Genomic DNA, 13,741 nt, shown 5'->3' with positions numbered 1-13,741 from the left:
CACTACTCCACTCTACTCTATGCCAATGCACTCTATGGCACACTGCCCTACTATGCGCCACTGCACTCTACACCACTCTACGCTACTCCACTCTATGACACCCGACTCTGTGCCACTGCACTCTATGCCACTGCACTTTATGCCACTGCACTCTGCCACTTCACTCTACTCCACTGTACGCCAGTGTACTCTGCCAATACTCTCTAATCTACTCTGCACAACTGTACTCCACTCTGAAACGATCTACTCAATGCCACTGCACTCAACGCCACTCCACTCTACGCCATAGCACTCTATGCCAATGCACTCTAAACCACTTAACTCAAAACCAATGCATTCTACGCCAATATACTCTATACCACAGCACTCTAGGCCATGAAATTCTATGCCATTGTATTATGTCACTGCACTCTACGCCACTCAATTCTACTCTGCACCACTGTACTCTACACCTCTTCTCTCCTCGCCACTGCACTCTCCGCACTCTACTCTACCCCATTGCACCCTATGCCTCTCTATTTGTGCCACTGCACTCTATGCTAATGCACTCCACACCACTCTTCTATATACCACTGCGCTCTACATCAGCATACGCTGCAACACTGCACACTCTGCTGCTCTAACTTTATGCCACTCCCGCCACTTAATTCTATGCCAATCTACTCTAAGCTACTCTGCACCACTGCACGCTACAACACTCTGCTCTATAACACTGCACTCTACACCACTTTATTCTACTCTGAAACAATCTACTCTATGCCACTGCACTCTACTCCACTCTACTGCACTCTGCACCACTCCATGCCGCTGCACTCTAATGCATTCTACACCACTTTACTCAAAACCATACTCTACGCCACTACACTATGCTAATCTATTCTGCACCACTGTGCTCTACGCCACTGTACTCTGCACCGCTGCACTCCATGCCACTGCACTCTACACCACTCTACACCATTGCACTATATCACTTTACTCTGCACCACTTTATGCCACTTTACTCTACATCAATGCACTCTACGCCACTCTACCCTATACCACTGCACTCCACGCACTCTAATCTACTGTGGACCACTGCACTTTACACCGTGCTAGTCTGGGCCAGGTAACTGGAATTGCACGCTGAATGAATGGCACAGCCATACGGACCCAGGGATATCTAGAGCCCCCTTAGAACAGACCTGCTCACTCAGGGACCCTAATAGTGCATTAAATGTCAGGGGGTCAACTTGCACCTTTATTTGGGTTGCATTTCGTTGCTTGAGCAACCCGGTGTGTGAGATGTGCCATAGTGACATAGATTTATCAGACAAGTTTGAATTTGAAGTCACTTGCAACCATCACCGGTTGATATTTTCATTGTTTATGCATTATGTTTATTTATGTAACACGTGGGGCATATTACAGTAAGTGCCTCGGGTGCGCAACAGGTGTTTACACCCGCTTTGCGCACCCCTGGGGCACTTTGGTATTACAGAAGGGGGCGCAGACGCTTGGGCGCCCCTTCTGTAATACCGATTGCTCTGGCACTCTTAAAGCACCAGCGCCTCCTCATGGGGCATTCCCTCATTTGCATAGGGGTGTGGCCTATGCAAATGGGGGAATCTCTTTGTCTCTGCGTCTGCACCGTATTACAGTCGTGGGCGCAGAGACAAAGAAGCCCTCAGGAGGCGCACTGAGAATTTGCCATCTAAAAGGTGGTGCAGTGTCAGTGCACCCCCTGATGGTAGCCCTCTGGAGGGGGGAAAGGGGAACACCTAGACTCTCCAGACATCCCTTTGCAGGCGGGTCCAGTCACTGACTGCACCGGCCTGCAAGAGGATCTCTAATTTCTCTAATCTCCTTCAAAAGTGCAGATGGTTGACCGCCTGCACTGTGAAAACAGTAGGTGGCTACTGCTCCGTGTTTTCACATGAATGCGCTGCCTCCAGGGCAGCGCTAGTTCGTGACTGTCCTGGGGCATCGCATTCATTGTAATACGGCCCCAGGTCTTTGATATTATGCCGGAGGGGGATGTGAAGTGTTACTTCACTTGGCCAATCTGGCTATTAGCTTGTTATATTACCATTGATCTTTCTATACACACCTCCACGTCTGTGCATTGCTGTTAATTTGAGATAATATGAAGCATAAAAATGAAAAAAAAGCATACTGTGGCAAGACTTCAGTCCATTGCCTTGTCCTGTTGTCATGCGATCCTTCTATATTAACGTGGCACATCTGTGCCATAGGCACTTAGTGTCAGATGGCAATAAAATTACTTCATTCATATCTGTGCATCAAGCTATTGGTATAGCTGAGAGTGCTTTGATAATTTATGTTTTCCATTACATAGGGATATTGACATTTTACATCAGCGTAAATCTGTAATTAATGACCTTTTGCTGCTTTTATATGTTGCCCTGAAGTATGTTAAGGACTTTTTTTCTTCGCATCCATTCATTAATAAATGTCACAAACTTTTTGGACACCAAGCAATGCATTAAAATGTTCACAGCTTCCACAGCTTATAATTGTATTGACTGATGGCTCTCTGCCCACCTGTTTAGCTTGGTTAGCAGGGCCATGGCCTCAAACCTTCCTTGACTGATATTTCCCTGTCCACGTCTTTAGCTTGGTTAGCAGGGCCATGGCTTCAAACCTTCCTTGACTGATATTTCCCTGTCCACGTCTTTAGCTTGGTTAGCAGGGCCATGGCTTCAAACCTTCCTTGACTGATCTCTCTCTGTCCACGTCTTTAGCTTGGTTAGCAGGGCCATGGCCTCAAACCTTCCTTGACTGATATCTCTCTAGCCGCATCTTTAGCTTTGTTAACAGGACCGTGGCCTCAAATCTGCCTTCCTTGACCTTTCTGACACTTATTTGAGTCTTGATCTCAGTTTTGCTACCATATCCTAATCTTATAAAAACAAAAGCTTGACTGAAAAGTTTTTATTATGTACATGAACTATAGAATAAGGACGTATGGCCAAAGATGGTAAAATAACTCCGTGAGTTCAAATACATTCAAGTGCTCTTCCAAGGTTGAGATATATTAATAAAACCTTACGTTTTCCAAATATTGAGTCCTTCTTTTTTTGTATGTCCTCATTTTGCCAACTCTCTTGTTGGGACTCCTCTTATCTCTCTCTATACCCACATGTGAAGACCATACAAGAGAGGAAAATAAATACCCCACAAGAAAAGTGCTGTTGCCACTTCCATCTCCTATTCACACGGAGGCTATGGAAGAAATACTGGAGAGGCCAGGACCGACAGCATGTTTGGCTTAATCATTGGACCCACTTGTTTTCCCTCTCCCGTCTACCAATGAAGTCCAGATCTTATCTCTACTTCTTGGATCAAAAGCCATATCCGAATCCCTTGTATAGATGACATTCTTTAAACACTCAGTAAAAGATGGAGGGCTTTAAGATTTCCATAGCCTACAGATCTCACATCTCGCCAACACTATCACATAGAATATAAACCTGGAACTAGAGGCATTGATCCGATCTTCTTCTTGGGTAATATTGAGTCTTGTGTACAGTATTTAACATCATATTCCAACATGAAGCGTGAATGATCCGTTTTTATTTTCTTATCCTCTTATGTAGCAATGTCTACCAGATCATTAGATATTAAATATAGATCTGGATCTTGTGGTGGGATTTTATTTACATTTTAATATTATGAAATTGTCAAAATATGAGGTTTAGAGACAGATCTCTTAAGTCACAGCTGGGCTTAGGATAGATTCGGTATTTTGTTTTAAAACTCTAAACTGTTGTGCTTTTCGTTTTTACACATTGAATCTGAAAGCACTGCTGCAAGATCTCTGCAACTTGAAACAACCTCATATGGCTAGTAACACAAGCACACACAAAATATATAATGGAGTTCTGTAGACCAATCACGAAGAGGGGACCAACCCACCGTAACTGTCAGTGCCAGTTAGTATTTCAAATAAGCCATGACACGTTTGCACCTCGCGATTGATCTGACCCTAAGAATGGTCTACAAATAGTACAATGGACTGAAGAATCTGGAGAGGCCACAGTTCATTCCTGCTCTTACCGGCTAACTCCAGACTATTGGGTATTTTTAAACAAGTCTGTGTTGTCAATTCAATTGACATTGCTGTTACTGACCAAAGTACAAGGGTACTACTTTCTTGCCAATTGTATATCATATTAGAAGTATCACAGTGCTAGCCGCCAAGAGATGTCTTAGTATTCTGCCTGAAGATAGCAGCAAGCAACCCACACTGCATCAGTAAGGTGCCTTTTCATATTCTTTCTTTTTTGGAACCCCTTTGTAGACACTGTATTAAACCGTATAACAAAGATCATATGGTGATGTGCAAATAAAATGTTGTTTTAGTAGATGACGGTTGTAGCTATTTAGATATCTGTCCATTGTTTTAAAAAAAACAAATGTGTATTTTTTCCATTCATTGTGATAGCTCTTAGGTTTACCATTGTAACACTGTCATACATGAAAAGGAAAACAGGCCATTGAAGAAGACCTGAATCATCTGTCTCTTGTCAAGATGGTGTTCTGAATAACACATTTAAATTCACAATGTACTATGCTTAGCTGACATCTTTCTGTACTTGATTAGGTCAGGAAAGCACTATGTGTACTTATTCAGCATAACCTTGTGGACTTCCAAGTTAATAAGCGTGGCTTTGTGGAATACGCTGCTCACTCAAACAGTGTTTTGCGGATTCTTCGATATCCAAGATATATATACACAGCGAAAACACTGTATGGGGACACGGGCGAGCTGGTCGTGGAAGAACTGCTTCTGAATGGGAAGATGACCATGAGCACGACTGTGAAGAAGGTGGCAGACAGATTGACAGAAACCTTGGAAGGTAAGCAATGGGTATGAAATTAACTGTGTTTACCCACTTATGCTGCTATTGTCTGCAAACTACAAATTTGCTTTATTGGCAATTTCGAGAATACTGTGTCTTTTAGCACACCAGAATGAATGCCTCTTTGCCCTTGATGACTCATTTTTAGGTTTTGACTGGCGATGCGCACGTAGTGCGCATGCGCCAAAAAACGTTATGATTTCTGTGTGGGGTCGGGTATCCGCCCCCTCCTCCCATCGGCTAGCTCCATAAATGGAGGCTAGCCATTGGGAGAGGGCTCTGTCCGTCAATCTCGGACCAGATTCGGGGGCGTTCCGGAGAATTTTTGGCTTTTGGCTACGTCAGCCGAAAGCCTCTTCTCGTCAACGCCCCCGAATCTGGTCCGGGATTGGAAACAGGCCGGGAGGTCGTGGTTTCCGCTTCTCGTGCGGTCTTGACCCTGCCCCAGTATAATTTGAAAACCAAGCCGTGTTGCTCAAACGGAACGAAAGTAAGTTGAAAGAGTCTGTCATCGGGTCTGATAAGGAAGTAAGGGTTTGATTCTGTGTGCAGAACCCACATAGTAATGACGTTATCCGTTATGCCCCCATGTAGACAACCGAGCCGTGCGGGGCCGAGTGGCGTGCTCAGATTAGCATCACAGCCTGGCTGGCTCTTGCCTCTTCCTTTCATCTTCAGGAGTTCAAACAAAAGAGCACGGAAAATAAAGATCTAGAAAAGAGTGATGGAGCCCGCAAGCAGTAGAGAGGAAGAGCAGTGGGCGCGGAACCCACTCTTTTTTTCGCCGCGGCTGGGTCTTCTGCTGGGAAATAATGTCTTCTGTCCATTTCAGCAGGTCGCCAGTTAGACACACACGCGCCCATCCAGTCTGTGGTAGGTGCCACTAGGCAGCCCCTTTACACGGAATTAAAAAATCACGACGTTCATATATCAAAGACGGACACTCGAGGACTTTTCGTTGAACATTATGTTTTTTAATATTGTGATCTTGCTAGTTTCTTATTTTCTCCAGGATATAAAAATATCCCGATGCGACCCAGGTGGGACTTGAACCCACAATCCCCAGCTCCGGAGGCTGATGCCTTATCCATTGGGCCACTGGGCCAGCTGAAACAAGCGCTCGATACAGGAAGTCTCATGGCTACTCAGCGCGCGCCCACTCGCACTGAACGGAAGCTGAGGAGGATCAGATGGAACCGAGGGCTCCCCGCAGGTGACCCCAGAGAGAAGAGGGGGAACAGCCTAACCCGACGCATGGGCTTCGGACTCGGAGGGGCCATGACGGCCGCCGAACACGCCACCCGTTCGCCTCCCGTACCTAACGTGGTCTGGAGGACTAGTGGACACGCTTCATTCAGAGGTACCCTCCTATCCCACGCACACTCGAGAGGAGGAGAGCAATCAAAGTTACTCTGATCTACTGACTAGTTATGCAATTTTCACTTTCTAATTCACTGTTCTGACGGACATGGAGAACTACAGATCCCAGGGTGCTCTTCGGCAAGTATTAGCTATACCTGGAGCGAATCCGCACGGCGCATGCGTCCAACGGAGTAAAAATCACGCTTCACGAATGGAATACGAGTTGACGCGCACGAGCTCGTGGCTAGGGTTCTCAGTAAGCATAACAGTGCATTCTGGAAGTTGTAAGCTTGTTTCTGTTCAATTAAACTAATTTGCGTGAACACACTTAAAAAAATACACTGATGTGTAAAAATAAAAGACAGAGTTGGAAAACGTGTTCTACTGTAATGGAGTTGTCTGGCCACCTTGGGCAAAGAACCTCTTTATTTGGAGGGTGGGAGGGTAGGGTGAGTGAGGGGGCAGAGTAGGTTGTATATTTTGGAAAGGTAGGGGGTGGCATATGGGATCGCTTAGAGAGATCTGAAGTTTCCCAGGTCCATGTATTAGTAACTCTTCCATGCCAAGTTTTTTAGGTTTTGCCTAGCAAATGCGTACGAAGTGCACATGCGCTAGGAAAAATCTTATGTTTTGCAGTGGGGAACAGGGACTCGCCCCCTGCTCCCATTGGCTAGCTCCATAAATGGAGGCTAGCCATTGGGAGACGGCTCTGTCTGTCAATCCCGGACCAGATTCGGGGGCGTTCCCGAGAATTTTTCCCTTTTGGTGACGTCAGCCGAAAGCCTGTTCTCGGGAACGCCCCCGAATCTGGTCCGGCATTGGAAACAGGCCGGGAGGTCATGGTTTCCGCTTCTCGTGCTGTAAAACAATTTTTAAAAAAACTTCCACGAGCATAAACAAATTGTTGCACTGTACATGATTTTAAAGTGTTTTATATATTTATATTAGCTTATGAAAGACTGTTAAAAGACTTTGTATGCTAAAAATATGTTGTGCGCAAGACTTTAATTAAATATTAGTGTAATGTGTATGAAACAATATGTAATGTTTGAGTGGCATTAGGACCCTTACAAAAAGACTTTTCCTGTGCTGGTCTGTTCACTGTAAAATGAGGGCAAGTATACATGGTGCTTAAAATGATTTTTCAAGATGGATGCCCGGTTTGCGCATTAGTGGCGGCTGTCTGCCAATTCTTTTTCCGTGGTGTTGATGGCTCGTACACTCACTGTAAAATAGACCGCCTCCTCTGTTCCCCTGAAGCTATGGACCAGCCCCGGTTGCGGGTGCACAATTCTGCTCGCGGGCCGGTACCGGCAGAGTGCCACGCCCCTCACCAGCGCATCTTCAAGATCGTCATAGGTGATTCCTGCGTGGGCAAGATTTGCATGAGCTACCGTTTCTGCGGGGGGCCCTTCTGGAGACCACAGAGGCCACCATTGGGGTGGACTTCCGAGAGCGGACCCTGGACATTGACGGCGAAAAAATGAAGGTGACTAGAGTCCAGGTGCAGCGTGTGTGTGACCTACTTAAGGGTATCAGATGACTGCATGATATCACACGTACCAGGAACACAGCAGAGCAAGACAGTGGACTGAAAATGGAGGCGGGGGGGGGGTGTTGCAAGAGAAGGGAACACGGCATCAGAAAAAGTGTGGGTGGAAAAAGAAGCTACAAGGGTGAGTGATCAAAGCGACGGAAGTGTAAGATATTGGACGGGAGAGGCACGAGTTAGAAAGAAGATTACACATATTTGGTATTCGACATCGTCCTAGAAAAACAATGCCTTGCCCCATTTATTTTTGTTCTTATTAACCACGGAAAAGGCGAGCCAATGGAGATAACTGGCTCCATGCCCCTCCGACACAGTTTAATGAAACGGGCCAGGGCTTCTGTCATGGTATTCATGGGTACAAGATTAAATACCGTAGTACCCCTTGCCGAAGCATGACATGTTTTTGTGTGCGCGCTTGTGAGTCAGTGAGCGATTTAGTGGCTATAGTAAGCCACTATATTTCTGTACGGTTAATCCAAATGCTTTGAGACGTGCATGCCATGCACATAACCCTTTCGCCCCATCAGACCTTAGTCGACCTATTACAGCTAATCTGCATTTATTTGAGTTTTACGAGGCTTATGCAGCACGACTAAAAAGAAATGAACCCCAGCGTTCACTTCCAACCTACATGCATACCGAAACTGAAAGGGATCGCGATCGCAATCAAGCGCGCGGCGAGCCATGTGCTTAATGAGCATGAGGAATGCCATGTGGCGCCTCTGCTCATAAGCGCGCGCACATGCATTGCAAACTGTAGGCCGGCGGTAGCATTTTTTATTCGCTCTATCATTTATTTTTTGCTGTGACAAGACTTTGTGAGGTATTTAGTAGACTTTGTGAGGTGTTTAGTAGACTTTGTGAGGTGTTTAGTAGACTTTGTGAGGTGTTTAGTTAATCTCTGTCTCACGATGGGGACAGTAAATGCCCTTGCTCCATCTAAACCTTGAGTGCAGAGTGAGTGCGAGTGACAGTGAGTGAAGAGTGAGTGTGAGTGCAGACTGAGTGCAAAGCGACAGTGAGTGCAGAGTGAGTGCGAGAACAACAGTGAGTGCAGAGTGAGTGCGAGAGTGACAGTGAGTGCAGAGTGAGTGAAGAATGACAGTGTGCGAGAGTGACAGTGAGTGCAGAGTGAGTGAAGAATGACAGTGAGTGCAGAGTGACAGTGAGTGCAGAGTGAGTGCGAGTGACAGTGAGTGCGAGTGACAGTGAGTGCAGAGTGAGTGTGAGTGAGTGAAGAGTGACAGTGAGTACAGACTGAGTGCAGAGTGACAGTGAGTGCAGAGTGAGTGCGAGTGACAGCGAGTGACAGTGAGTGCGAGTGACAGTGCAGAGTGAGTGTGAGTGCAGACTGAGTGCAGAGTGAGTGTGTGCAGAGTGAGTGCGAGAGTGACCGTGCAAGTGACAGTGAGTGCGAGTGACAGTGAGTGCGAGTGACAGTGAGTGCGAGTGACAGTGAGTGCGAGTGGCAGTGAGTGAAGAGTGGCAGTGAGTGAAGAGTGGTAGTGAGTGAAGAGTGGCAGTGAGTGAAGAGTGGCAGTGAGTGAAGAGTGGCAGTGAGTGAAGAGTGGCAGTGAGTGAAGAGTGAGTGTGAGTGCAGACTGAGTGAGTGCGAGAGCGACAGTGAGTGCAGAGTGAGTGCGGAGTGAGTGTATGTAGAGTGAGTGTGAGAGCAACAGTGAGTGGAGAGTGAGTGCGAGAGCGACAGTGAGTGGAGAGTGAGTGCGAGAGTAACAGTGAGTGCGAGAGTAACAGTGAGTGCAGAGTGACAGTGAGTGCAGAGTGAGTTCAGAGTGACAGTGAGTGCAGAGTGAGAGTGACGGTGAGTGCAGAGTGACAGTGAGTGCAGAGTGACAGTGAGTGCAGAGTGACAGTAAGTGCAGAGTGAGTGCAGAGTGACAGTGAGTGCAGAGTGAGTGCAGAGTGACAGCGAGTGCAGAGTGACAGTGAGTGCAGAGTGAGTGTGAGAGTGCAGAGTGACAGTGAGTGCAGAGTGAGTGCAGAGTGATAGTGAGTGCAAAGTGAGTGCAGAGTGACAGTGAGTGCAGAGTGACAGTGAGTGCAGAGTGACAGTGAGTGCAGAGTGACAGTGAGTGCAGAGTGACAGTGAGTGCAGAGTGACAGTGAGTGCAGAGTGACAGTGAGTGCAGAGTGAGTGCACAGTGACAGTGCAGAGTGAGTGCATAGTGACAGTGAGTGCAGAGTGAGTGCAGAGTGAGTGCAGAGTGAGTGTGAGTTCAGACTGAGTGCAGAGTGAGGGTGTGCAGAGTGAGTGCAGAATGACAGTGAGTGCAGTGACAGTGAGTGCAGAGTGAGTGCAGAGTGACAGTGAGTGCAGAGTGAGTGCGAGTGCCTGTGAGTGCAGACTGAGTGCAGAATGAGTGTGTGCAGAGTGAGTGCGAGAGCGACAGTGAGTGCAGAGTGAGTGCGAGAGTGACAGTGAGTGCAGAGTAAGTGCAGAGTGACAGTGAGTGCAGAGTGACAGTGAGTGCAGAGTGACAGTGAGTGCAGACTGACAGTAAGTGCAGAGTGAGTGTGACTGCAGAGTAACAGTGACTGCAGAGTGACAGTGACTGCAGTGTGTGAGTGTGCAGGGTGCACATTGTGTGAGTGTGCAGGGTGAGCAGTGTGAGTGTGCAGGGTGAGCAGTGTGAGTGTGCAGGGTGAGCAGTGTGAGTGTGCAGGGTGAGCAGTGTGTGAGTGTGCAGGAAACAAACACTCAAACTAAGTCCACCACACACTACTGCATATACTAGTGAATACAGTCATCTCTATATACCGAAAAAATGAGTTATATTTAGAGGGGTCGGAATGAGACACAGTGGGTGGGTGGATGGATGCATGATGAATGGATGTATGCATGATGCATGGATGTATGGGTGGATGCATGGATGGGTTGGTGGATTGCAAAAATTGTTGAGGGATTGGCTGTATATATGCATCTATCCATCCACCCATCCATGCATCTATCCATACACCCATCCATACCCCCATTCATGCATGCACCCATGCATGCATCCACCAACTCATCCATGCAAGCATTACAACAAGAGCCCGCAGCTCTCCTTCGTCTCTCCTCGCCCCCCTTCCCTGTGCCCTGCCCTGCTATTGTAAATGACAATGCCATTTATTTATGTTAAAAAAAAACATAAATAAAAAAATGTCAAGAGCAATGCCAATAGCTCTAACTTTAACAAAGGCAAAACCATTGCATTGTAAATGCTTGTTAATGATACTTTGGAGTTTTTGTTGTGAACTTGTTTCCATTTTATTATGCATAGGCATCACATTGTTTGTTTTTCACCATTGCGATTTACCGGCATGAAATATTTTTTGTAAATCTTTATAGTGCATTTTCCATAGCCAACAATAATGAGAACCTTAACGTTTCCCCAGTATATCCAGGCATAGTGATGTTTTTCAATCAAACATGGGTACCCTTCCCCACTAAAATGTCTCAGCTGGCATTGGGAATAAGCCCATTCACCTCCTCGTTGAGATTTACAGGCATAGGTGTATTCCTGTTTTAACATGTGGTGCTGGGCCCTGGGGTGGTTGTAAAACGCATAATTTACAGATTGAAGAAAATCGGGTACTTTTTAGAGTTATTAGGGATTGCTCCCAGCAGCCATAATTTCATGGTGCATGAGGAGCACGGTCTATATTATGTGGAAGACTGTCTAAAACTGGCTACTCTTCTACTCTGGTGTTCCATCTGGTGTATTGTTCAGGCCTCCCTCAATAGAAATGTAGTTGAGGCTTGCTTGGTGAGTCCTTGGGCTCTTCAATACCTTGGCTTAAGTATATCCAGTCAAACCTCTCTAGTTCAGGGAGAATTAGCCTCTTAACCATCCCAACCTCCATTGAGAAGGAGGATAAGTTGTGGGTAAAGGATAACTTTTTGATGAAGCAGGCCAGGGATAGGGATCTGGCTATGTCTGACTTGAATACCCTTGGAAGTTATGTGATGATCCAAACGTGCCCTGGCATTAAGCCATATTTGGAATGGATTAATCTCCCTTCGGAGACATCCCTTCGCACCAGATTCCACCTGGGCTTAGTTAGACCGAAACTATGTTTTATTCAGTACGACGTTACAACCATCAGCCGATGCCCTTATGGCGAAACATCAGACCAAACCTTATTACTCGTTGTTTTCTTCTGCAGATTTTATAAAGAATTGTCTAAGGGTTTGCTTAGCCCAACAATCCATAAGTTATAGAGTAAAAATTGTAGCCACTCTAATTTTTGCAGTCTACATATGCAGGAAACATGTTTTAGAAAGGGTCTATTCTTAAAATCTGCTATTAGACTTAGGATTTCAATACTGTTTTAATACCACTTTATATACTTTTTGATATGATTATAATTGTTTTTATCAGTGAACAGTGGGTGTAATTCTCTATTGTTTTGTACAAGGTTGCTTGCTTTAAATGTATCATGCTCTTGATTGTATATGTATGCGTTATGTTTATTTTAGTGCTAAATAAAGATAATAAATAAGTTGAGTTGAAGAAAATTGCGAATTGGGGAGACAGTAGTGAGCAAAATCTCTTGTACAATGCTTTTAGAAACCCGTCTGGGATCAGAGCTTTATTAGAAGGAGAATGTTGATAGCTAATTCTATCTCATCTATTGATATTGCCTTCTCTAACTCATCTCTTGTAGATTGTGGGAGTGTGGGGAGGTGTATAGATTATAGGAAGTGTGAGGTTTTTTTTAACGTCTAGGTGGTGACGGTTGTGCTGATCTTCCTAAAATGCTTGAAAAGCATCTTTTTTAAAAAAAAATCATTTCTAGACATGGAGCTATTATGTACCAGCAAACTCAATATCCATTTTGGCTTGTCTCAGTCCAGCTGTCAAAAACGTATCCGATTCATTTGCTTTTCCTTTATACTTTTCTATTAGTCAAATTTTTTTTAAGCAGACTTTTATTGATTTTCGACAAGCATACATACAGCCCTGCAGGCACCATGATGAATTAGGTGGGAAATCGGTATGCATTACAATTGTACACAGTGACAATCGACCTCCCAAAATGGACTGCATTCAAAAGCATTCTTCCAAGAAGCACAATACTGACTCTCCTCCATCCCCCCACACATAGCCCAATATACAGGTCTGTCCTTTACTATGCTTGGACCAGGTCAATATTATAAATCCAATATAAAGAGCTCCCGAACCGAACCTCCCCCTCCCACTCCCTAAACACCCCCAACAAAGCCCCCCCCCACCCCAACCACCCTCCCAAGCATGCAGCCAACTGCTAAAATTCTCATGGAGTCAAAATTCACGGACCATCCCACCGAGCCCCTTCTTCACCGGTCGCAGTCTGTAGCCGATCAGGAACACCAGGGGGAAGCCCCCATAAGGCTCTCATTGATCCCATCATTTTCTTTTACTCCCCCAGGCGGGGGCGCCGCTCAGAGGGCCTGCGCATCCTCCCCCTCATCATGTGCATTCTCGTCGTCCACAATCGGGTGTTGGGCCAGTTCCAGAAGCGCCACCCATGCCCGAGCCATTTCCAATGTCTTTTCGTTCCCACTCTGTCGGGCCTTACATAATCTATAGTTCCCTTCACTGTCTGCCCATTTCAGCAGTTCCCTATTCCAGCGCTCTAGAGCCGGTCCCTGTCTTGCCTTCCAGTGGGAAATAAGTTCTCTCTTGGCCAGGACCAGCCCCAGATCAATAAACTTGCTGGTAATCTTAGTCTTGGCGGTGTGTGGAAACCAGTGTAATAAGCAACCCCCAGGCGTCATGGCTACCTTCCTCTCCATCACAGTCGCCAGAATAGTAGTCAGCCCTCGCCAGTAGTCTCCCAACTGTGAACAGGCCCAGAACATATGGAGAAAGCTCGCCCCTTCCTGACTACAATGAGGACAAGTAGCAGATACCCCAAAATACTCGTTAATCTTGCTGGGTGTGAGGTAGGCCCTATGTAAAACATAGAATTGGATGAGCTG

General features: G+C 46.0%; 1 protein-coding gene and 1 non-coding gene across 4 annotated transcripts in view; one reads left to right on the top strand and one right to left on the bottom strand.

The window, feature by feature from the left end:
* Window positions 1–13,741, top strand: part of POLR3C (RNA polymerase III subunit C) — a 192,042-nt gene that overhangs the window by 47,560 nt on the left and 130,741 nt on the right. For all 3 annotated transcript variants that reach the window (XM_086945359.1, XM_086945360.1, XM_086945358.1), the window contains exon 3: window positions 4,604–4,859. In XM_086945359.1, the coding sequence (XP_086801485.1) occupies window positions 4,604–4,859 (256 nt within the window). The remainder of the gene's footprint in view (window positions 1–4,603; window positions 4,860–13,741) is intronic.
* On the bottom strand, window positions 5,895–5,967 carry TRNAR-CCG (transfer RNA arginine (anticodon CCG)). Its single transcript has one exon. It is a non-coding gene; the product is annotated as a tRNA-Arg (tRNA).

This window comes from Lissotriton vulgaris, chromosome 12 (genome assembly GCF_964263255.1).
Source record: "Lissotriton vulgaris chromosome 12, aLisVul1.2, whole genome shotgun sequence".
Lineage (NCBI taxonomy): Eukaryota > Metazoa > Chordata > Amphibia > Caudata > Salamandridae > Lissotriton > Lissotriton vulgaris.
The sequence above is the reverse complement of the archived record's forward strand: the minus strand, read 5'-3'. Positions and strand labels throughout refer to the sequence as shown.